General features: G+C 40.1%; 1 protein-coding gene across 1 annotated transcript in view; it reads left to right on the plus strand.

Annotated features, from left to right (window-relative positions):
• SLC6A18 (solute carrier family 6 member 18) overlaps nucleotides 1-24,662 on the plus strand; it is a 312,482-nt gene that overhangs the window by 161,281 nt on the left and 126,539 nt on the right. Inside the window, exon 4 of the mRNA XM_044066126.1 lies at nucleotides 4,333-4,514. Within this exon, the coding sequence (XP_043922061.1) occupies nucleotides 4,333-4,514 (182 nt within the window). The remainder of the gene's footprint in view (nucleotides 1-4,332; nucleotides 4,515-24,662) is intronic.

The raw sequence follows: 24,662 nt of genomic DNA on the forward strand, positions 1-24,662 counted from the left end.
AGCATTCTCTACGGTAAAGAGAGCTTCTGGGGAGTGGAGTCTTTTTGTTTAGACTCCTAGCACTGAACAGTAATACCTTTAGATTTTCTTGATTTGATTTGCTATGTCGGAATTACTTTCAGTTTGGCATTGCCTAAAAAAGGCACTATGGGGGAAGACAATGTTTTAGCTAATATTCAAAAGCCTAGAGGGAAGAGGTGCAAAATATCCCTGGCAAAGCAGAGTGGTCTGTGGACCATCTCCTACAATGCTGATAAATATTGCACTCCCTTAGAATGACACCAGAAACTAAGACAATTATTAAAGTCAATCATCTTTTGTTCGCATTGTGGCATCATCCTTGGAGAAGGTAAAATGCTGTTCATTGCTAGGCCCATACCAACCTGAGACACATTCCGAGAACTTCATGATGTCTCTCTTCATATCATCTAGGGAGGTACAGCTCAGCTCATTTACTCTCACATGGTCTACGACTGAGTCATATTGGTAATTGTGGTCCAATGACCTGAGTGCATGTGTAATGTAGTGCATCCTAGCCCCTGATAAGCAACTGACCGTGACTTTCTCCTTACTCAGCCTGTTGAGGTGGACATCAGTGTGCCTCACAATGGAGTCTCCAATGACTAGAATGGTGGGGTAGCTTGGCTTATGGGCTTAGAGGTAGAGGCTCCATGAGATATAGCTCTATATGTTGATGTGGATGTTATTTTGAAAGAGAGCATTTGTGGCTGCTGAGGGTATTTGTTATGTGTACTTCGTCTAGGAGGTCTTTGTGGTTTAATGTTACATTTAACTGCCTCAGCATATGTGGGTTGATATGTCTGCTTTGATTGTACATGATGGGGGCAGCATGTGTACTACTGACAACCTTATTGACATTAGAAGTACTTTTATGTGAGAGCTTTGCCTCCAGTGACATTGTGTAAATATAGCTCTCACATACCATATCAGTTTTTTTGAGAATTAACTGGCTGTCAGTAAACATGAGGCAATTTTTACATTGCCTCAGGATGCCCATATCCACCAAGCCAGTAATGAAGACAGTAGGAAAGTTCATATCTATGACAACAGACCCTTTTTTATTGATTAGACAGTTGTTGTGAGAATATCAATCAGAGTCAGGAGTACCCGGTTTGTAACTATGGGGACAGTGTTTGTCACTGCAAACTAGTAGTCCTGTGTGCAACTAGGTATTGGAGAAATTTCAGTTGTGCTTTTATAGGAAAAAATGTCACTTAAGGTGTCTGAGTCTGTACAGAGCACTGCCAAACACTTGAGGGGAAACTAATACATATACCCTGAAAATTTAAGGCTGAAGTGTTTAGGCAGATATTCCAAAGTTAGAAACAAATCAAACAGTACTTACTGAAAGCAAATAATTAGCTTGTCAAGAGTACTGAAAAGATGGGAGTCCATGGATAGCTACTGCGAGGCTACTGCTAATGCTGGTCTCACCACAGCTTCGCTCTATTGGGATGCAATTCTCCTATGGATCTTCTCTCACCAGAAGCTAAATGTTAGCACCAATTCCAAGATGAGAAGCAGGGTGCAGCCTGTTTGGTGAACCACAGTCTTGTCCCAGATGATGCAAGGGTCTGTAGGCTTGTAGCCTTTTCCTGGTAGATGCTTTGAATAGCAACCAGACCAATCAGGAACATTAAGCAGAGAAACTCACTCTCCAACCAGAAACAGTCAGGAATCAATGCACTCTACTCCTTCTCTCACCAGGACCAGAATATAAGCACAGATTCCAAGATGTCACCTATAAAGCAGTTATTAGGCTTTCTGGTGATCAGCAGTCTTCAGGAAGTAATGTCCCTGTCCTCCTTCTCAAACCAGGAGAAAACATAAGCACTAATCCCAAGATGACTACCGAGAGGCAGAATGTGGGCTGTCTAAAAACTGTTGGTCTTGCAATAGATGTTTAAAGGTAAGATTAAAAAATGGTTTATCCTAAACACTGCAGTGTGCACTAAGCAGTTAGATATGAAAGTGGGTAACTTAAGTTTTAGCTGTCTAAGTGGAGGGCCACTATTTTTAAAGGAGCAAGATAGAGTGAAAGGGGGTGGGCACTTTTGTATTCTGGTACTATGGAATACAGTGGGATGGCCAATAAATTTAAATAGTTGAAGGAGAGTGATTTTACAAAATGATAATTTTGTGCTTTCTCACACCAGCCTGTGAAAGGAGAGAGGAAAGAAGATACATGGTCAAATTAACATAAGGGGCTGGCAACTAGAAAGAGAGTGGTGTTTAAGAACACAGCAGTAACAAGGTGAGAGGGTGGGAAAATTCTGTCCAACTCACAAGAGACACAGCTGTGGTCTCTTTTCAAATGTTAATATGCAATTAAAAGCAGAATACAAGTAAAGCATAGTGTAAAGAAAACAAATCACTGTATACAAAATAGAAAAAGGCAATAAAGTAATACAAAGTACAATAAATCAAAAGCAAACTAATCTTTTCCTCACACTAAGCTGTGACAGAGTCTGGGTAAGCTTTTCCAGTAAAGCTTTGAAATGTTTTATTTTATCCCTTAATTAGAAGGTTTAATTACTAGCTCCACCCCTCAGTTCGTAGATTATTAACCTTAACTGACCTGTTCTAACTTCTGTGGGACTCCTTAATTCACCTGTTCTAATTTCTGTCTGACTCACAAGACACAAAGCCATGGTCTCTTTTTAAGTTTTAATATGCAATTAAAAGCAGAATACAAAAAAATGGTGTAAAGAAAACAAATCACAGTATACAAAATAGAAAAAGGCAATAAAGTAATACAAAGTACAAGAAATCAAAAGGAAACTAAACTTTCCCTCACAGCAAGCTGTGGCAGAGTCTGGGTGAGCTTTTCTAGTAAAAGCTGGTTTAATAATCACATTTATGTTATTACTTAAATCTTTTAATGCAGTCCATTCAGCCTTTGTCATGTTATATGAGACATGACATTTATTCACCATGAAACCATTAAAAGCTTCCTCGACCGAAAAATTAAACATGGCAGAAAAATGTTTCACACTTTCATTTATAAACAGGGGTACGAAACAACTTTTACTTTTAACCCATGTTGTATGCAGTAAGTAGTAAGCATTTATATCATCTAAGGTTGAAGCACAAGAATAAAAATGATCTTCTCTACTGGTAGAATTATTAAATTCATCCCTCAGATTATTCATTTCTAAATTATTTACTTCAACCTGCCTAAAATTATACATCAAATGTAGTTTATGTACTAACTTGAAAATATCACATTTTAAAACATGTAAGTGAGGTAGAACTGTAGGTATAAACTTTAAATTTAAAACTGATAAACATTCATCTTTTAATGTAAAACCAGACAGATTAATTACCATAGAGTTCAAAGAATGTCCCTTAGAAAAAGTGTCACTGCCATCTTCCCTGGTTGTACAACCATGACTTTACATTGTAAATAATCTAATTTGTATTTAGCACTGTTGTTCCTGTAATTGTCAGACGTAATCCCCAGTACTACACTCCTTTGTTGTTTAACTCTTTAGATTATCTTATTTATTTAATTGCTGTATGTCTTCCATGCTTTTGTTAACCCTATTTTAGTTTGCTTATTTGTGTATTTTACCCATTGATTCATGTTGTGCCTGTGAATAATCCTTGGACAAGTCCACTCACCCAGTTGACAAAAATAAAATAAATAAAACAACAGGGAAAACCAAAACCAGGTACTTAACTGTGCAGAGACTCCTTGTTGTTTCAGTGGCAGTAACAACCACACAGAATGCAGGGGGAGGGGTCATGGGTTCAATTTCCTAACAAGTGTTAGTGTTTTCCTTTCCTGCTAAATTTTAAAATAAATGAATTAAATCTACTTTCAACAATCTCATCTTTCCTCCTTTCTCTTTCTTAAGTCATTCCTCCACACTTCCATTTTCTGCATTTTTTCCTTCTTAAACAGTATGCCTTATGAACCTAACAATTCATACCAACTTAAAAAGCACCAGGTATGCATTATTGTGATGCAGTGCATGCCACAGTTATTAACAAGTGAGACAAAAGGTAAATCACATGCATTATACCTGCCAAAAATGTTAATGTCCAACAAACATTTGCATTGGGAAAATCTTATTGCAGTTATAAAATAATCTACTTTATCAGCATTTCAAAGACTAAGAAGTTTTAAAAGGTTGCATACTTTTGGCATTTGTCCTTTAATTGAACTAACATACACTGATATAATAAAATTTGACAGATTGCGTGTTTAGAGTCTGTTAACCATTTATAATGTTATCAACAGCATCTGATGATGGAGGAGCAATGCTTACAAAATAATATATTTTTTTATTTATTTTTTTAATGTAGGCTATATTAAAGAATGCCAAGACAGCACTTCAGTTGATTATTACTGGTACAGAAAGACACTAAATATTTCTCCGGATATTTCAAATGATGGTGGGCTACAGTGGGGTATGGTTTTATGTTTGTTTTGTGCCTGGATGTTGCTGTACCTCTGCACAATCCGTGGGATAGAATCAACAGGAAAGGTAACAGTTTTTTTTATTATTTTGTCTGTTTTTTTTGTTTATTTTTATTTATTTATGCTTTCTGATGCACATTATGCAAAGGCAGAAATGGAATACTCATCCTCGTAACGCTAGTAATCAGAATAAGCTGTGTCATTTCAGGGGGCTTGGGATCATATGACCACTGTTCTCTTTCAATTAATGGAGACCAGTCAGCTCAAGAGCCTTGAATGGGACATTCTGTGGCTAAATCAGTTTGCATGGCATGGAAACATTTACGTACATGATGCAGTTGTGTGCCCGCTTTCCATTAAAAAGATGACATCAGTTAAGTGATTATTTGCATGGTAGTTCTACCTAGGCCAATAAGGCCTACATTAAAAATGCAGTAACATGAACAAGTCACGAAATACCTGTTTTACTCACCTGTAGATATTTTAATATTAGGCAAAGCTAAGTATATGTATAAAAACCTGATAAATGTCAGGGATTCTATTAATACCAATTATGTATTCTATGAGTCCTGTAGGAATACAAGCTACTACTTTGAACATTGGGTTATTTAAACGTGTCAGGAAATATTGCTTTTTTTCTCAAGCTGAAGATAACCAACCCTACTCCCGATATCATTGACAAGAATTAAATCATAACATGGTGCACTACATCAAGCCATTAGCGCAACTTCTTGTAACTGAAGGTTGTATATGGTTAAAGGATAACCCAGAAGACTGGTGAGATCCAGATGAAAATCACAGCTTGTCCTTAGTCTGGTGATATAAGGCATTGTGAGACAAGTGACTTCAAAAAAGCCATACTTATATAACTGTCATTGTTACTGACTATAAATGAAGAAACACGTAATAAGTAATGCATCCTTTATAGCAACAGACAAGAGCTGTTAATTTGGTGATGTTTGTTGTCTGCAATGGGACGAAGGAAGGCAAAGTTCACAAGGCAGCTCTGCAAGCAAAATTGCCTGTAGTCCAACAATATGAAACCGCATCTTTTTCATAAAACTATGATACAGCTGCTACATACCAGCAGCAAGGAAAAATGCTGGGTGCACGTAATCAAACAGTCCATTGAGCAGGTCCAGGTAATGTTAGTGGAATCAGTTATGAGAGTATAAAAAGGTGGCCAGAACCAGGAGCCAGTGCTGGCTGGACTGGCCTTGTGGTGCTCAGCAAAGATTGTTGATTGTGCTGCCTGTAAGATAGTTGTTAGGAGAGAGTCACTTGGTTTCAAGGGTCATCTGGGGGGGTGTGCAGCCAGCAGTACATTTGTCACTCATGTTAAAGTGCATGAGGTATCATGCTGGGACCCAGATGCTTGTTCCTAAAAGGTAACAGCTGTACTATGATTGTAAGCTAATTGTGAGGTAAAGATGGAGTGTAGTGTGAATGAGCATCACCAGAGATATGAAGGAAATGGAACATAAGTACAGGTGTGGAGGAATTTCAGTAAAGGGAGAAGGAGTAACAGTGCAGGTATGAAGGAACTTCAGTGCAAGTGTAAAGGAACTATAATACAGGTATGAAAGACCACCAGAAAAGCTGTGAAGGAGCTTGATAATAAATGTGAAGAAACTTCAGTGCAGGTGTGAAGAAACTTCAGTACATTTGTGATGGAGCTTCAGTGCAGGTGTGAAGAAGCATCAATGGAGCTTCAGTGCAGGTGTGAAGAAGCATCAGTACAGCTGTGAAGGAGCTCCAATACAGGTGTGAAGGAGCTTGAGTGCAGGTGTGAAGGGATTTCAGTACAGGTGTGAAGGAGGTTCAGTGCAGATGTGAAGAAGCTTCACTACAGTTGTGAAAGAACTTTAGTGCATGTGTGAAGAAGCATCAGTACAGCTGTAAAGATATTTCAGTACAGGTGTGAAGGAGCTTCACTGCAGGTGTGAAAGAGCTTCAGTGCATGTGTTAAAAAACCTCAGTGCAGGTGTGAAGAAGCTTCACTACAGGTGTGAAAGTGCTTCAGTGCTTGTGTGAAGGAGCTTCACTGCAGGTGTGAAGGAGGATCAGTACAAGTGTGAAGGAGCTTTGGTAAAGGTACAAAGGAGTTTCAGTATGAAGAAGCCCTACTAAATATATGTAGAAACTTTAGTACAGGTGTGAAAGGATCACTACAGGTGTAAAGGAACTTGCATGCAGGAGTGAAGACATATTGGTGGAAGCATGAAGAACTATGCACACCCTGGTAATATGTCTATTGTTCATTGATGCATGAGGCTGTGAAAAACATCCATTATATGACAGACTTTTCTCCAATCACTTGTGTCATCCATGTTGTACTTCACTGATGTGCACTCAAAGGTTAATCTTACATGCCCAAAGTGTGAAATATAAAGCATACAGTAATACAAACATTATCATGGTAATAAGAAATTATATAGTAATATTAATTTACACAATTCTTCATATAAACCATAGCACTTAGAAACTAATGCAGACATTAGTTATAATAAAGTGTGATACTTGAATTGATATACATTTAAAAAAATGTTCGTATAAAACATAAAACTCAGAAAACAGTAGACAATTTGGTTATCCTAAAGATGATACTTGGATTGATATTTATTTACATAATTCTTCATATAAACCATAAAACTCAGAAACCAATAGAGACTTTGTTTATACTAAAAGGTGATACTTTGAATGTGGGGGGCAGGATAGTAGAAGATATATATCTTAAATTGAGAGATGGTTGAGGACCATTAATCTCTGGGTCTTATTGCCAGTAACTGAAAGCCATACAAACAATGCAAACAATGGAGTTGTCTATAAGCACAATGAACAACAGTTTTAAAGCTTCTAAAGGTGGAACAGTTAAAATAGGATAATATTTTAGGCCAAGATGCTTTCTTCCCTTGTGTATTCAAACCACCATTCTTTTTGACCTGCCTGCTCCTCCTTGGATCAGATAGATCATATTTTGCTCACAGTTCAATATAAAGGAATAAACCTGCAGTGGCATCACTTGTAGTTGTGATCTACTGCATGTATGTGTATCCGCTATACTCATCAAGTCATCTCCAGCCCTGTCAGGGACCTTCACCACAAACTAACAAAACCACTTCAAGACATCCTCACTCCCATTAAACATCTAAGTGCTTCAATACAGTGGAGCCTTTTAGTGATGACTGAACTCTGTCTCATCACTTTTCACATGAAGTAGAGCCTGAGCCAAAAGTCGGGCGCTGGGTTAAATATGTTACGGTAATGATGAACTCGGTAATGTATGACCACAACCATACAGTTCCTGTAGTTTGCATTAGAGACTGAGATCACATTATAATGGAGAGTTCTCCTTTCCATGACATACAGTGATCTCAGAATTAGTATATATACGTAGCTGAAGTGAGTGGAGCACAGCCACCAATGTCAGGGGCTCAAGGTGATGAATCGTTCAGGACAGACATATCAAAACAGGTCTAGTTTCATTCTGACTTAAAGGAATGGATTCTGAAATTTCATTCACAAAGCAGATTGATCAACTGAGACATAGACCTTCTATAGCCAAGCACACTAATAATTCTGAAGATGATAATAAGGTTCATAGATGCATAGGTGATTACTAAGTTAATGACCCCTGGGGGCCTTTTTAAGCATAATAATGCTTCCCGATTGTATATGACACTCAAGGGTTATTCTAATGGGTATATATAGGCTTGAGCATGGGTAGCAACATTAGTCTGCTAGAAACATTGGTGCTAGACCGGGGTAAATTTCTGATCCCCCAGCCATTGACCCAGGCTACTCTTGAATTGAGTTAAGTAAGAACTTTGCTTCACATGGATGAGAAACCTGTTGCAGAGAAGAGATATTCTCTGAGATACATACCTGCCCCTCCAACATGTCCTATTTATGTGGCATACAGGGTTTAGGTCCCTAGATTGAGTAATTCTGATGAAATGTATTATATGTGTATGTAACAGGTCCATCAGAGTGGGACCAGAGAATGTTTTGTAGGCCAGGCATAGGTTATTTTTATTTTATTTATTTATTTATTTTACATTTGTTGACCGGGCTAGTCTGGCTGGATACATGTCCATTTTCAGCAGAGGCCTGAGGAGAAAAGCTCCACTATATACTAGTAAAAAAATTCAAACAGGACAATAAAAGAAACAAAAGAAACAAAAATTATAAGAATGTAAAGAACAAATTCAATGTAGTGTAGTTACATTTACAGTAGCACGTTAAGATAGGTAAACAAAACAAAGGAGAAATACAGAAGGGATCCATGATCCCATATTCTTTCATAACAACTATAAGAATCAAAAATATTTACAATATTAAGAATTATGATAAACAATTAGTGTCTGGGCACTAGTTCTAGGAAACAGAAACTGCACAGCAGGGATGATTAATAGGTTTAAAAACAAGGTGAGATGACATGTTGCAGTAATATATCTTATAAAAGTAGAAAGCGACCTTGTAGAGAAAAAAGAAAGTCCATTTGAGAGATATATATCTCTGTAGGTGACTGAGTACAGAGAGGATAGGGCTTTGAGGTGGTCTGCATAGGACATGTTGTTTATGCTCTGGATCCTTTTTATAAGGAACTTCTACGGATGCTCCAAACTTTGCATATGTCTGGTCAGTTACATACCAAAGAGGGTGTTGTACAGGTTTAATGAGAGCCAAGTACAGTGGAACAATGATATCTTTCAAACTAAATGACATACCCTTGCTTGTAAGTTGTAAAACAAATAATGATTAAAGGCCAAATTACTGTATGTGTGTCTTCTGAACTCCCTAAACACTGAGTCTAGTCTTAGGGGGTCTATTATCTATGTGGTAATTTCCAGAGGTAGCTGCCTTCTGAAAGGATATGCATTTCTTGGAACCGAGTTAAGGTTGTGGCTCTGGCAACAGTTATTAGTCTGTGTCAGGCCTTCTTGGTATTTGCTCCTTTGGGGGATTCTGTGACTGCACCTAGTTTGCAGTCATCTGCAGACTTGCTCAGCCAGAGGTCCTTGACACTGGTCTTGACTTCAGAGAAGTAGAAGCCAGAAAGGAGAAGACTCAGCACAGAGCCTTGGAGGATCCCAGTAGTGACTGGTCTCTTAGTGGAGTTAGACATTCCTATCCTAACTGTGAGCCAGCTAGATACCCTGTAGATGACATAGGGGTTTATAACCAGTTTCATGAGTTTGTCTACAATGCTTGAGTGGGATATTTTTTGACTGCTTTGGTCAGGTCAGGTAGGCACTATGTACATTTTGCCCTCATCAGTTGCATTGATCAAAGAAGTCCATAAGGTTGAGAAGGTATGACCTGACCTTGAAAGAACCAAACTAGGTCACATCCAGTATCTGAAGGTTTCTTATGTCATTGTTTATCATTTCTATAATTCATTCCATGGCTTTGCATATGAGACTAGTCAGACTTATGGATCCATAGTTTATCCAAGTCCATAAATGGCCCATCCTTATGCAGAGGGATGGCAGGTGCAGTTCTCCATTTGCTGAGCATGACACCTGTCTGGACGCTGTGGTTAAATAGTGATTGTAGTGGTCCTGATAGTCAGTCTATTAAGGAGGTATCCTGGGATATTACCAGGGCCCATTGATGCAGTGCATTGAGGACCTGTTCCCTATTGATAGGTGGGGGAGTTATGTTTGAAGTTATTTCCTGAGGGGTGTCTCAGGGGGAGGGGGGAATGGAGCTAAATTTGTCAGCCAGTATATTTGCTATATCTTCTGGCAAAATTTAGGTGGATCCATTTATAGTTAGTTGAACACATTGCTTTGTATTGCTTTTGAAGTTGTGGACATAGCTGAAGAATGTCTTGTGATTGCCTTTGGTCTGGGAGGCTATTTTTACCTCAGATTTCACTTTGGTAGACTTGATTATACCACTGAGTTGCTTGTTTAGATTGATGGGGAGTTTTTACATTGCTGGGCATTGCACTTCCTACTTTTTGCTAGGATTTTCTTTCTTTGGCTGTACAACCTATTGATGGTGGGATTCCATTTGGGTGGCTTTTTTTTTTTTAGTTTGTCTTGTGCTTTTTCCAGATGTTTCTATGCAGTCATTAATAGGATTGTACAGGTTTCCACATAGTGGGATCTGTTCTCAGAGTTTGGGAGGGCTTGACATTTTGCAGGGGTGTCACTTAACTCTTTGCTTCCTATAAGGGAATAGTCAAGAACAATGAAGAGTTCCTATGTAACCTATAAGAATATACACATCTTTACAAGAGATTTCCCTGTACTCTTGAAATAAGTATACTAGTCATTGTTTTCGAAGTCTAATTTCTGAAGTTCTGGTAAAGGTACAGACAAAAAGCTGAGGCAGAAAGGTGGCATCTACAAGTTGACATTACTTTTAAGCATTCCAGTGTAACAATCAGCATGGCATATGCAGAACTGAAGTTATTATGAAGTGTTTACAAAAACTTATGAACTAGTAAAATTTAAATTAAAACATAGTGGGATATAAATGGTCTTTTGGTAAAACAGTTATGACTATTATCTATATGTTCATAAATGCATTACTTTCATAAAAGCTGTGTGAACTATAAGTAAATAGATGGTCTAATCAAATACAAAACATTGAGGCACACAATGTTGTCACTGATACATAGGTTCATAGGTGTGTACTAGGCTAATGGCCCTGGGGCCTTTACAAGCCTAGCCATAGGATTACCATGGCATAGTGCCACCTGACCTTAGTTCCCAGTGCCTCTGTTGAGCAGAGCCACTGGTGTTATCCCCAGGGTGAATTTTCTGTTTCCCATCCACTCATCAAGATTTCTCTTGAAGAGGGTCAGCGAGGTGGTCTGCTTGACATGTATGGGAAGTCTGTTCCATAGCATGGGCAGTCTCTGGGTTATGAACCTGTCCCTCCAGATGTTCTGTTAATTGTGGTAATGAGGTTGAGGTCTCTGGAGCTTGTAGTGTGGAGGGATTGGGATTTCTTTCTAACAGAGCTGGGTCAGACATGGCTTTGTAAGTAAAGCAGAGATTGCCTCTAAGTAGGCGATATGAGACAGAGAATAGTTGGAGTTTTTGAGTCTGTCCATATAGGACAAGCATTTAAGGCCTAGGATCCTCTTTGTGAGGTATTTTTGTGGCCAGTTGTTGCAGGTGTTTAGTGAGGTACATGCCAAATGTGGCATTGTACTCGATGATTGGCCTAATGAGGTAAGAGTAGAGGGAGACAATGACCTCATTCTTCCTGGATGCAAAACCCTTAGTAATGAGATGTGCCATATAGAAGGACTTTCTGACCACAGTGGCAATGTATTGATCAAAAGAGAGGTTGCTGCCAACCTGTGTTCCCAGATCTTTTATAACATCTGGGAGCCGGGTTTTTCCCAAAGGGGATGAATATACATTTTTTGGCATTGAGCTTAAGGCCATGGTTCTGACACCAGTCGTTGGTCACAGTGAGGCCATTTTGTAGTATGTCAGCATCACTTGGGGAGTTAATAATAGGTCCCAACTTGCAATTGTCTGCAAACTTTGTCAGCCAGAGTCCCTTTGTGTTGGCCTGGACTTCAGAGAAGTAGATACCAAACACGAGAGGACCCAGGACTGAACCCTGTGGGACTCCACTCGTGACTAATCAGCAGTCTGACTTCGAGTCAGCTACTTTCACACTGTGGATTCTATCTGTGAGCCAGTTTGCAACCCACCTAGTGATATAGGGGTTGATGCCAAGCTTAGTGAGTTTTTCTATGATTCCTGAGTGGGGAATGGTATCAAAAGCCTTGTCCAGATCAAGTTAGGCTGTATGAACCACCTTGCCTTCATCCACAGCTCTGGTGACTGACTCAAAGAAGTTGACCAAGTTGAGCAGGCATGATCTACCCTTCAGAAAACCAAACTGTGTGGGATCCAGAGTTTGGAGATTCTCTATATCCTTGTTTATTAGGTCCATGATGATGCGTTCCATAGCTTTGCATATCAGACTCGTCACACTAATGGGGCGATAGTTCCCAGGGTCTGTAGTCGCACTTCCTTTGGTGAGAGGGATAACTGAAGCAGTGCGCCATTCAGCAGGGACAAAGCCTGAGGTGAGGCTGTGATTAAACAGAGCATACAGGTGAGGTGCCAGTTCACTCTGTAGTTCATATAGAACACAACCAGGGATATTGTCAAGTCCCATAAAAGCTGTATTCTTGGCCTTGGACAGTGCTGTTTTAACCTGTGCAGCAGTAATACTGGGTGACTGGCAATCTACTCGTATTCTGATTGTCCTTTGGAGGGGGAGGGGGATAAAGTTGGCACTGAATCTGTTGGCCAGTATACTGGCAATATCTGTTGGCTCGGTATAGGAGGTACCATTGTGCAGTAGCTCAGAGCAAATCTGGGTATTGCCATGGAGATTCTTTACATAACTATAGAAGGCCTTGTGGTTGTCTTTACTATCTGCTGCAATTCTGTTTTCATAGCTAGCTTTAGAGGATTTGATGAGGGATCTCAACTTTTTGTTGAGGCAGATAAGGGAGTTTTTCCAGTCTTTTGACTTCACCTTATTCTGCATCAGTTTCCTCCTTCTGTTGTAGAGTTTGTTTATGGTAGGGGACCACCAGATTGGTTTTCTTTTTTTAGAGGACAGTGTCTTGGTTCTATTGAGTATGTCCAAATCCATGCATTTGTGTAGGTGTTCGTACAGTGCATTGCTGTATGATTCTCCAGTCACGCAACTATTCTCCATTTGCATGGGTGCCGTGACGTTAGCCACCTCTGTTTTTAGGATCCCAAAGTTAGCTTTAGAGAAGTTTTTCATGGTGGTTACCTTTGCTGGGGGGGGGGGATGTAGATTTCCAAGGTGATTAGTTTGTGGTTGGATCTAACCAGGGAGGAGCTGACTATTGGTGTAGAGCAACAGTCACCCATGTTAGTAATGACCAGGTCAAGGATGTTGCTATCTCTAGTGGGGGTATGAACAAGCTGGCCCAGGGCATTGGAATTAATGAACTCCAGGAAACGTTGGGCAAGTGTACTGGTACATGAGTAGTTTACCCAGTTAATGGAGGGGTAGTTGAAGTCGCCTAGTAAGAGAGTGTTAGGTTGGACCCTAATATTCTCCAGGGGTCTTGGGGCATGGTTGGGGACCTATGGCAGGCTATGACCTGAATCGCTGTCTTACCCAATGTTAGTGGCACCTGAAGTATCTCTGATGCGTTATGTTGGGCTACCAGTCTGGACGGGTGCATATCCTTTATGAATATGGAGACACCACTGCCTTTGGAGCTTTGGTCTAAGTTCTGGGGCTGAAAGGTGTAGAATGAGTTATAGCCTGGTACTGCAGGGGTGCTTTCTGCTGCCTTGAACCAGGTCTCTGTTACAGCACAAATGACGATGTTCTCCATTTTAAGGAGTGCCTTGAGCAAATGCATTTTGAGATTTAGACGTCTAGCATTGAGCAACATGACCATCAGATTGCATTTGTTTGTAGCGGTTACGGTGGTAATTTGGTCTTTGGAAACACCACCTAAAAAGGCACTATAGGGATGGCAAGAGCCTTGGCCAGTATCCAGAAGCCCAGGGGTGACAGATGCAGGCCATCTCTGGCAAAGCATCGAGGTCTGTCAGTCATGTCATCCCAGGCAGACAGATACTGGATCCCCTTAGAATGACACCAGAAACTTAGCCAATTTTTAAAATCAATCATTTTCTGCTTGCACTGTGGTATAATTCTGGGTGATGGTAGGATGCTGCTCAGGGCTAGGGTCATACCTGCTTGAGCTACATAATCCAAGAGCTCCTCCATGTCTCTTTTCATGTAGTCCAGGGAGGTACGTCTCAGGTCATTCACACCCACATGTACAATGACAGAGTCATATTTGTACCTGTTGTTGAGTGACCTGAGTGCATGTGTTATGTGTTGGATCTTGGCACCTGACAGGCAGCTGACTATTACTTTCTCCTTATTCAACCTAGTGAGTGGGACATCAATGTGCCTCACTATCGAGTCATCTATGACTGGTGTGTTGGGCATGCTGTTTTGCCTTAGGGGGTTTGTTTGAGTGGCACACTGTTCAGGAGATTTATGTGTCTCATGATTAGTGTTATGTTGTGGTGGTCAAGTGTGTTTCTGCCTTGGAGGGCTCTGCTGCTTGGGTAGATTTTTATTGAAGGCCTCCTCGAAGGTGGGTGTGTGGTTTGTTTTTATGTGAAGGCAGTGCTGGTGTGTGTTCCAGAGGGCTATGTGTTCCATGTGGTGTGTTGCAAGTGTTGACCATCTCCTCTTCACCAACTATTCTGGTCTTGGCTGGCGAGTGCATGGCTTCCAATTTGGATATATAAGTGCATCTTTCGCAAGTCTGAGTGTTGGAAGGTAAGAAGAGAGGGTTGTCGGTATACATGAAGCAGTTGCTACATTGCCTCAGGATGCCCAAGTTCACCAGGTTAATAGGAGAAAGCACAGGGAACTGACCTTTAGACATGCCTGGTGGGGTGGGCATTGATAATAAGTACTAGATCTGTTTTCTTGTAGAACGTTTAGTGCTGGTAGCACTTGTGTGCTACAATAATTGCTGCAAGAAATCTGGCAAAGTGCTAGACTAATAAGCTAGTATAAGTGCAGGCGAGGAGAGAACTAGTAAATCTAAGGGAAAAATTAAAGAGCAGGCTCTGGCACCACTTAGAAGCTTGCAAACAGTGCTGGATACATCAAGTCTGTATCTGGACTAGACTAGTTACAGGAAAAGCAGGAAACAAGAGCAAATGCGGGCTTTTAAATCAGAAAGTTGAGAGAGATGGCAAAACTGCCCAAACGGCCAATAAACTACAATTTTTGTGCTAGGAACGACTCCTCTTGTGGTAGATAGTCTCCCTAGTGCTTACCACTCCCACTGATAAGCTAGAAGGCTTCCCTCCAACACAGAAAGGCTTGGGGGGGGGGGGGGCTCAGAAGCTTACAGTCCTGGACACAGCAAATCTGTATCTGGACTAGACTAGTTACAGGAAAGGGGGGAAACAAGTGCAAACACAGGCTTTTAAGCCAGAAAGTTGAAAGATATGGAAGAAACTGCCCAAAAGGCCAATAAACCACAAATCTGGGCCAGAAACCACTCCTCTTGTGGAAGATAGGCTACCTAGTGCTTACTACTCCCACTGATAAGCTAGAAGGCTTCCCTCCATGGTGTCTAACATATAGTATGTGGTTTTGTAGATAAATTGCACAGATTCATACATCATTGGAAAGCTCCTGAACAGGTGAATAATTCCATTACTGATATAAATAGTCCACTTTGTTCCATAGAGGTATCATATTTTACATTTCTTGTAGCTCACACCATTTAACAGTTATTATAAATCTAATGAATTGTGTTTATGGTAATGGAGTTGTGTGAAAAGCTCTCAGGAAGCAAGTTGCTTCCTGTCTTAGAAGATCTCAGGAAGCAAAGGTGTTAATTAACCTCCTGCAGTTCAGGATGAAATCAGTTAAGTTTGCCTTAGCAAAATTCCTAAAATTCCAAAAGTTAGCTGGGTTCCCAGGTTTTACTTTTATTTCAAAGGAGACGGGGGGGGGGGGGTTGCAACATTTTCCCGTGTTTGTGAGGAGCAGGTCACAAATGTTAATGCCCCTAGTAGGTGTACATTCAGCTGGTCCAGGGAGTTTGCATTTACAAAGTCCAGGAAGCTCCGGGCCTATATTCTTGGGGTCACGTTTGACTCCCAGTTTATAGTGGGGTAGTTAAAGTTACCCATAAATGTGGTGTTGGGTTGAATGGGGAGTGTCTCCAGTATGTTTAAGTATGTGTTATGGGTTTCCTGGGTCACAGAGGGGGACCTATAGTTTGAAAGGATAGGGCATGGGACTTTGCCTGATTCTATATAAGCTCAGTGTTTGTGTTACACTGCTCTCTGTGCAGCCGCAGTTAGCAGTGTCCTATATAGATGCGAATGCTTTGAACTTAAAATATCCCTTAAAATAGCTATCTTTGCAACCTTCCACAGTCCTGCTGCTGCTGTAGGAGCATCTGAATTGCGCAACAGGGCAACATTGCCTTGTGAGATAGCTGCAGTTTACACTAAGTATAGCATCCATTCTTTAGCCGTGTGCTATCATCCCAGTTTAGTTAAATCTACCCACTCTTCTCCCTTGTTAAACCCATAGTATAAAAACCTGCAACAATGGATAGGCACTTTCCTGCTTTCTCTGTGGAATGCATTAATTTGATCGAGCTAACTTTCCTCAATCGAGTGTAACACCGAGTGTTATTACCGAATTTCTCCTTGCCGAACAGTCGGAATGTCATACATAACACCTAATGCTCCATTTACAACCGCTCTACCTCCTAAATAAGTGTTACCGTGGGTCAAAAAAGGGGGGGGGGATGTTATGGCATTCGCAACAATTGCGTTCACAATTATGAGAATTTGCTGCACTGCTTTTGAACATTTTCCAGTCGGCCATCCACCGGCTGATCAAATGAATGCATACCATCTCTGTGGCCAGACTGCTGGACATGAGCATCCTGAGAAAATGAAGCAATTGCCTCATGTATACTGACAACCACTTAATACTAAAGCAAACAAACTCAGTAAGTGAGAGATGTAGTTACAGTATGAAAACTGAGACATGATTCTCACATACTGACAAATTGAATGACAAACAAGTTGTCAGTGCAATCACATCCTTTCCACCACTAGATAAGGTCTCGAGACATAAGCCCACATATGCGGAGGTACTCACAAGTAACTTACCAAAACCTCAGGGGTCTCCTGTATACTGCCCTCAGAAACCACTTGCAAACAAAACCAAGAAAAAAACAACCACTACACATAAAAATGTACATCACTGTGTCTCCAGAAGCAAGCCCCTAAGGCAAAGTGCCACACATTCAAACTTCTTGGTCATAGGAAACTCCATTGTGAGACACATGGATGCAGCCTTTACCAGGTTGGATAAAGAGAGGGTTACAGTCAGTTGAATGTCAGGGGCCAGGATTTGCCAGATCACACAGGCACTCAGATCATTCAGCCACAAGTACCAGTATGACTCAGTCATAGTCCATGTGAGTGTGAATGACCAGAGACCTATCTGACTGGACTATACGAGGAGAGGCATGATGGACCTCTCTGAATATGTGTCACAGGTTGGTATGAGCCTCTCACTGAGCAGCATTCTACCCTCATCAACAATGACGCCACAATACATTGCTTAGCTACTGGCGTCATTCCAAGGGGATCCAATATTTGTCAGCCTGGGACGACATGATCCACAAACCACGCTGCTTTGTCAGAGATTGTCTGCACCTGTTGCTACTAGGCTTTCAAATACTGGCCAAGGCATTAGCCACCCCATAGTGCCTTTTTCAAGTAGTGCCACATCAACAGACACATCCTTCTACTGCTAGGCTGAAAGTACTACTGCTCATTGCTAGGTGTCTTAACAAGAACCTGCACTCACAAGAAGCTCTCCTCGCCCTGCAGAGTGCTGATGTCTGTGCAGTTACAGAGACATGATTCAAGGCTGCAGAATGCACCCAGGCAGTACAAATCTACAATGCGTATCACACATTCAGAACACCCTCTAAAAAGAAAAACATGAAAGGAGGAGATGTTTCCATCTACATTCAAAAAAAAATCACACCACAAGATTGATCAAGCAGGATAACTCGCTTGAGCTACTTCATGTCTTGTTGACCATAGGCAAAATCCCCCAACATATCACCTCTAGCTAAAGGTCCCAACCATGAACCATGAAAACCACTCTGCATACCTAAAATAAGTAGAATCATATATCATTCAAACCAACACACTACTCATGGGCGATTTTAACTACCCCCCCCCCCCCCCATAAACTGGGAAACACACAACCACTAACATGCAGGCTCAGAGATTCCTGGACTTTATCAATGCAAATAATCTGGAACAATTGATTTTAGGGAGTGTTCTTGTCGTATTGCTAGTGGGATGAAGTTCCAGGATTTAGTGAGCTGGTGGGATAGTAGGGATTTGCCAACATAGTTGTTGGGTTTGGATACATGTAACAAGTATTTATCCAATGAAGGTAGTGGCCTGGAAGGGTTAAATGTTTGTATGAGGTTGAAAATAAATGGGCAGTTATTAGTTTTGTGCACAATGTTATGAATTTGTGGAAGTTGTGAGTAGGTTAGATAATGTGGGAATTCCAGGCAGTGTAATTCCCTAAGGGGGGTACAGTGGTGGATTCTATTTGGAAGGTTGGCAGCGAATCATGCTATTTTGTAGTAACATTGCTCAAGTTTGTTTAGCAAACTCACTTGGATGTTGTTAAGGATGGGATCAGAATACCTTAAAGTAGCGAAGAGGAGAGAAGAGGCAATGTGCTTTCTTATAGTGTCTGAGATGAAGGGTTTGGCTCAGTAGAGAGAATGTATTTTGGTGTAATTTTTTCACTGTAATTTGGATGTGTGGGTTAAATTTTAGGTTCTCACCTACACAGATGCCTACCAGTTTAGTATGTGTGACAAGGTAAATTTTTGCTTTGTTCAATGAGGTGACTGAGATGGAGGTTTTGTTGACTGTAAGCAGTTTGGAAGTAAATAGGATTAGTTTGAATTTACTTGGGTTAAGGAATAGTTGGGCAGATATCAGCCAAATTTCTGTAGAGCAGAAGGTCTCCTATATAAGTTCTTGTAGTCTGTTGGTGTTTTTTGTGATACAGATAATTGTGGCATCATCTGCATACTGTACTCAGGATGCAGTTTTACAGGCTTTATGTAGGTCATTGATGAAGCTGTTAAAGAGAATGGGACCCAAGATGGATTGTCGTGGTACACTGACTGGGACTGGGAGGAAGGATGGGATGGGGGTTTTTTTTGCCACTTGACAGCTTGAGCTTTAGTTTGGAGGTAGCTATGAAACCATGATATAACAATGGTGTCATGTCCTAGGTTATGAAGTTTGTGTAGAAGAATAGAGTGACAGACTTGTCAAAGGCCTTGGATAAATCAAGGAAGAGGAATAGGTATATATGTATATATATATATATATATATATATATATATATATATATATATATATATATATATATATGTACAGTTGGGTGTCTCTTCAAATATATTGAACAACCTAAATGTATAATGTTGACACTAAATCTTCAATACTACACATGTCAACCCAGTACTACATATGCATTGAGCCAAAATCTCAGAGGATGCAAAATAAAAACAAAAAACAAAAAAAGAAAATATAACCTTTTGCACATTGCCCTTTACTTACTCACCCCCTGCAGATTATATATTCTAACTCTGACATCGCACAATTCTCAGGGAAGGGACATATTCCCCAGCCCCAAGAATCATCCGATCTTTTGACCATTTGTTAGGCAATCAAATGCTGTCAACTAAACAGATGTCAACAAAATCATTGTTCGACAAATGCAATGGATGCATAAAAACCAAAGGGTAAAAAGGACACACAGACACACCATTCAGTAAAAAACTGCAGAAAAACCCATCCAAGCTACAGTTTTCACTGTGGTATCTTAAACCTCCTCTAGTGGAGGCCTATCGGAAATGTGCAAATGGCCCCTTAAGGATATCAAGTGTTTAAGCTACATGGCTTCTGAATGTCCATGGCTTTTTTTTTATCTTTTTAAGTCTGTACAGTTACATTCAGGCCAATAAAGCTAAACCCCACAAAAAAGGCTGAAAGATGCATGTCCACAGCTAGTGATGTCTTTTTTTATGCTTCTAAGTTATTTTTAGTAATGTCCAAAACTGATGAATTGTGACTTGCTCTAAGATGAGATGATGGAACCCAAGGAAAAACATTAAAAGTCTGATCCTCTCCCTGTCTTCAGCACTGAGATCCATTTATTTATTTGTTTTAGCCTCAGACAGCTCACTTATTCAATGCATTTTAGAAGTTTAGTGAGGTTTATTTTAAGATTCATTAATTTTATATGTTTGTTATTTTTCAGTTAATCTATTTTTATTTAGCTTAAATAGTTAGAATCAGGTCCATTTTATGAATAAGTCTGTATTCTGACTGGCTAGTTGCAATTAGGTCAGGATTAAACAGGCCCAGCTGTGGGCAGTAAGGCTGTGGCAAAAAGAACCTTTGAGCACAATTATGGAAACTGGTAATTAAAAAAACACATTAGACACGATGAGGAAGGACCTTACCATCGGCTGATTTGCATGTCTCTGGATTGCTTGGTGATTTCACAACAGCAAGTCAAATGGCATCAGAAATATTCTATTGATCTAAACCTAGTCTGCAATATCAACTGAGTTTGGAAGGATAGGTATATTTCGCAGATGATACCACTGCTGTGGAATAGACTCCCATCCACATAAAACAAATAAAGAAATAAAAGAAATAAAAAAATGATTATGGACTTCAAGAGAAAGCCAACAGATCACCAACCACTCACTATCAAAGGGGAGGTAGTAGAGAAAGTCAAAACAACCAAGATCCTGGGCCTTCACATCTCTGATGACTTCTCTTGGACTGCTAACACCAACCATATAGTCAAGAAGGCTCAACAGAGGCATCATCTCCTTAGAAAGCTCAAAAAGGCCAGGCTCCCACTGTCTGCTCTTACCACTTTTTACAGGGGAGCTATCCAGAGCATCCTCACTAGCAACTTCATAGCATGGTTCAGCAACTACACAGTTGCTGAGAAGAAACTACAGAGGGTGGTGAGAGTGGCTGAGAAAATCTTGGGCACAAACCTCTCTTCTATTCAGGAGTTTTTTGTTACAAGAGCAGGAACGAGAACATACAAAATACGAGCTTATTCGACCCATCTGACCCACAACTGGTTCTCACAGCTTGCATCTGGAAGGAGGTACCGCAGCATCCGCTGTAGGACTAACAGATTCAGGAACAGTTTGAATCCTACAGCTGCGAGACTTATTAACTCGGACATCAGCTATAATACCTGATACATTGAAGCCTTTTTTTTTCATTTAATCCTGCTGTTCTGAGCAATTACCACCAGCATTACTATTATCCAATATAATGGCTATACTGATTCACATCTAAGGTTAACAAGTGCAACATGGTAACTAAACAGCTGCTCTTCACTGGTCTCTGTTCTCTATCTTAACAGTGTAGGGGTTTGGTGGTGGGTATTTATTTATTATTTATCACTGGATAATGGGAATTGAATGTGTTTATGTATTTGAACTACCTCTTGCATGTCATACGTCTTGTTATTTTCTTTCTTATGTTTTTCTTTGATGCTGCTGTATCTATGTTATTTGCACTGCATTTCTCTCATGACCTGGCATTTGTAATTTTGTTTAGGCTGCACTTGTGTGGTCCCAAATGGCAATAAAGTTTCTTTGAATCTTTTGAATCTTTGAAAACAAAGTTCATCCCTGCCCATTTTTAAGTGCAAATTAGATCTATGGATGGGAAACAGAAATTTTACCCCAGGACTACCACTGTATTACTAATGGACAGATGCAGCTCCTAAATGGTTTATCCCGTGCATGGGTCCCCTCAAATTACCTATGGTATGATCCCAGTTATTCTTATTAGGGATAATATATAATTACCAACCATGGGATGGGTAAGGCCAATCTATAATCAGATGGGATAGGCTATTTCTAGCACAAAAAGAGAAATTGCTATACTTAAAATAGTTTGGAAGGGCAGCTAGCCTAGTACTTACCTATGAACCTATTACAGCAAAGGCTAGTTGCCAATGCATGGAATTAACACAGACACCCCCCATTCATTCCCCCACACATATAAAAACATCCAAGCACACGCATATACACACACACACACACACACACACACACACACACACACACACACACACACACACACACACACACACACACACACACACACACACATGTGCGCACGCTCGCACACACACATACACACTTGCACACACAATCCCACATATACACATTTACTGTAACTATCCCCTAATTAATACCCCCTACTACAACCACACAGGAAGACATGTGCATACTAACACATGGGCAAGTATGCACGAGTGCACGCGTGCGTATTCAGACACATACACACACACACACACAAGCACACACTCACCTTATACCATTTATACTTCTACATTAACTCACACATGCAACTGTTAACTCTCCAGCACTTATCTCTAATGCAGTGTCATCCACTCAAAGCAATGAGAGAACATAAGCTTTGACCTACTTAATTACCGCTACCGCTGGTAAAGATTTACATAGACAAGTGGGCCTACAAATCCCTCAGCTGCTTAAATCACTTACTGTAGGCACTTCTGGGGTGCAGTACATGGCTAATGATCATATGTCTGTCCCCCAGAAGGCCTTATTAGCATCTGCAGTAGCTCAAAGAGAATGCCCACCATGATGCTGCATTTCTTCAGGTTAAAGCACTACAGTATGGCTGTCCCTGAATCAGGAACAGCTACCTACAGTGGTAAAAAGGGCTTACCTCTGGTGGTAATATTTCTGAATCCCAGCCTTAATATTTTCTTCAGCTTGTTAGTCTTTTCATTTCTTTTTTTTCCCATGAAGGTAAAAACTGGATTTCTTTCTAGATGGTTTAGGTGAAAAGTGCTATTTTGGGGTGATGTGTGTGTGGATTTTGTGTGTGCAGAATGTAAAGTTATTTTCTTACAGTGTGGTGAATGGGAAATGTGGTCTTTGTGGGGTTTTGTATTATAGTTAACATTCTTAAATTAAGATAAGAATAGGCTTGGATTTAGGGGGTGTTCTAAGTGGGATATTGTGATTTACTTTTTATTACATTATAGAGGATGGCAAATGTGTTTCATGTTTCTTTCAGTTTTTTGTTAGCATTTTGGAATTAAACAAAAGATACATTTGGATTTAGGAGGTTGCTTTATCTTGGGACCATGCTTTACAGGATGTTAGGGCCTTGCTTTTATGTGTGCAATGTGTAAATTTTCCCATTAGTTTTTAGTGAGCACTGTATATATGGTAGGTTTAGGGGAATTTTAATTGCTTTGATGATACACTAAATGATAAAAAGTGTAGACAAGCACTGATGGCATACTTAGGCCATAGATAAAATTTTATCTAATCAGTGCACCAAACTTGTTTTTTATTAACCCTTTATCGGGGTTCCATAAGACCTTTTTTTTATTTCACAAAGCATATTCAAGACTATAATAACTACAGTATTGTTTTTGCTGGTTTTATTTGACTTATTTATTTATTTATTTATTTATTTATTTATTTATTTATTTAGTTATTTATGCATTTTTAACTCACCAACACTCTCTTATACCTGCACAGCCTCAGAATGATCTCCCTGGTTTCTATACTAACCCATCCCTGGATCCCCTTTGGCTCCATGCTGGATACCCTGCATGTGACCCTTCATCAGGTGTGGCCCCCAACTCCTCAGGAAGTTGACCTCATTGCTACTCATTGATCAGGCAGAGAGAGCAAGGGGTCTGATGAAAAGTAATAAGCACAGAACCTGGGACCCATAATTTTTGTGACAGATTGGAAATATCCCTCACCGTGGAGACAGCTTATGCAATGACATCAGAGCGTTGTCACAGGCCCCTTGAGTTAAATCTACATGTTGTGCAAGTATTTAAACTCAGAAGTGTATTGTAATACAAAAGCACTTATTAAATCAGCTCTGTCATCATTTGTGGCTGTTTTTTATTTTATTTTGTTTTATTTTAATTTTTTTTATGTATCCTGCAAGTCTCCGGGTCTCCACCAGAGGTTGACAGGAATCAGTCCCCCCCTTTAGAATGGAAAAGCTATCCATTGGTTGTTTCATTTTATCCTGTGGCCAACCCCACTAGTGGCACTTGTCCATTCCCTATCTCATGTTGCCTCCAGTACAGATGGTCTCTATGCCTCTGTGATTTATTTACACATTTTAAGACTAGTAAGACTCATTTTATCAAGTATCCCTGATTACTTCAATTTGCATTTATGCAAGGATGCTAAAAAATTCTGGTTAAGTGTTCTGTTATTTGTACCACTGATATGATGATGAGTTTATTTTCACTGTAATCATCCTAGGCATATCATTGATAAACACATTGATTTAATTTCATTTCATTTGCTTTAATTGTATAACTGTTAGGCATAATAATCTTCTGATTATATCGTCAAGAAACTAGAACAGCTGGCAACCTGGTGCAGTAACAGCCCCCCCCCCCCAAATTACTTAAAGCACTAATGTTTTAGAGATGAGAGCAGCAGTAACTGGAAAATTGATGGTACAACCCCACACAGGATACACAAACTCACCACCCCTGTGTC

Source organism: Protopterus annectens, chromosome 3.part0 (assembly GCF_019279795.1).
Source record: "Protopterus annectens isolate FY-2018-M chromosome 3.part0, PAN1.0, whole genome shotgun sequence".
In the NCBI taxonomy this organism is placed as follows: Eukaryota; Metazoa; Chordata; order Ceratodontiformes; family Protopteridae; genus Protopterus; species Protopterus annectens.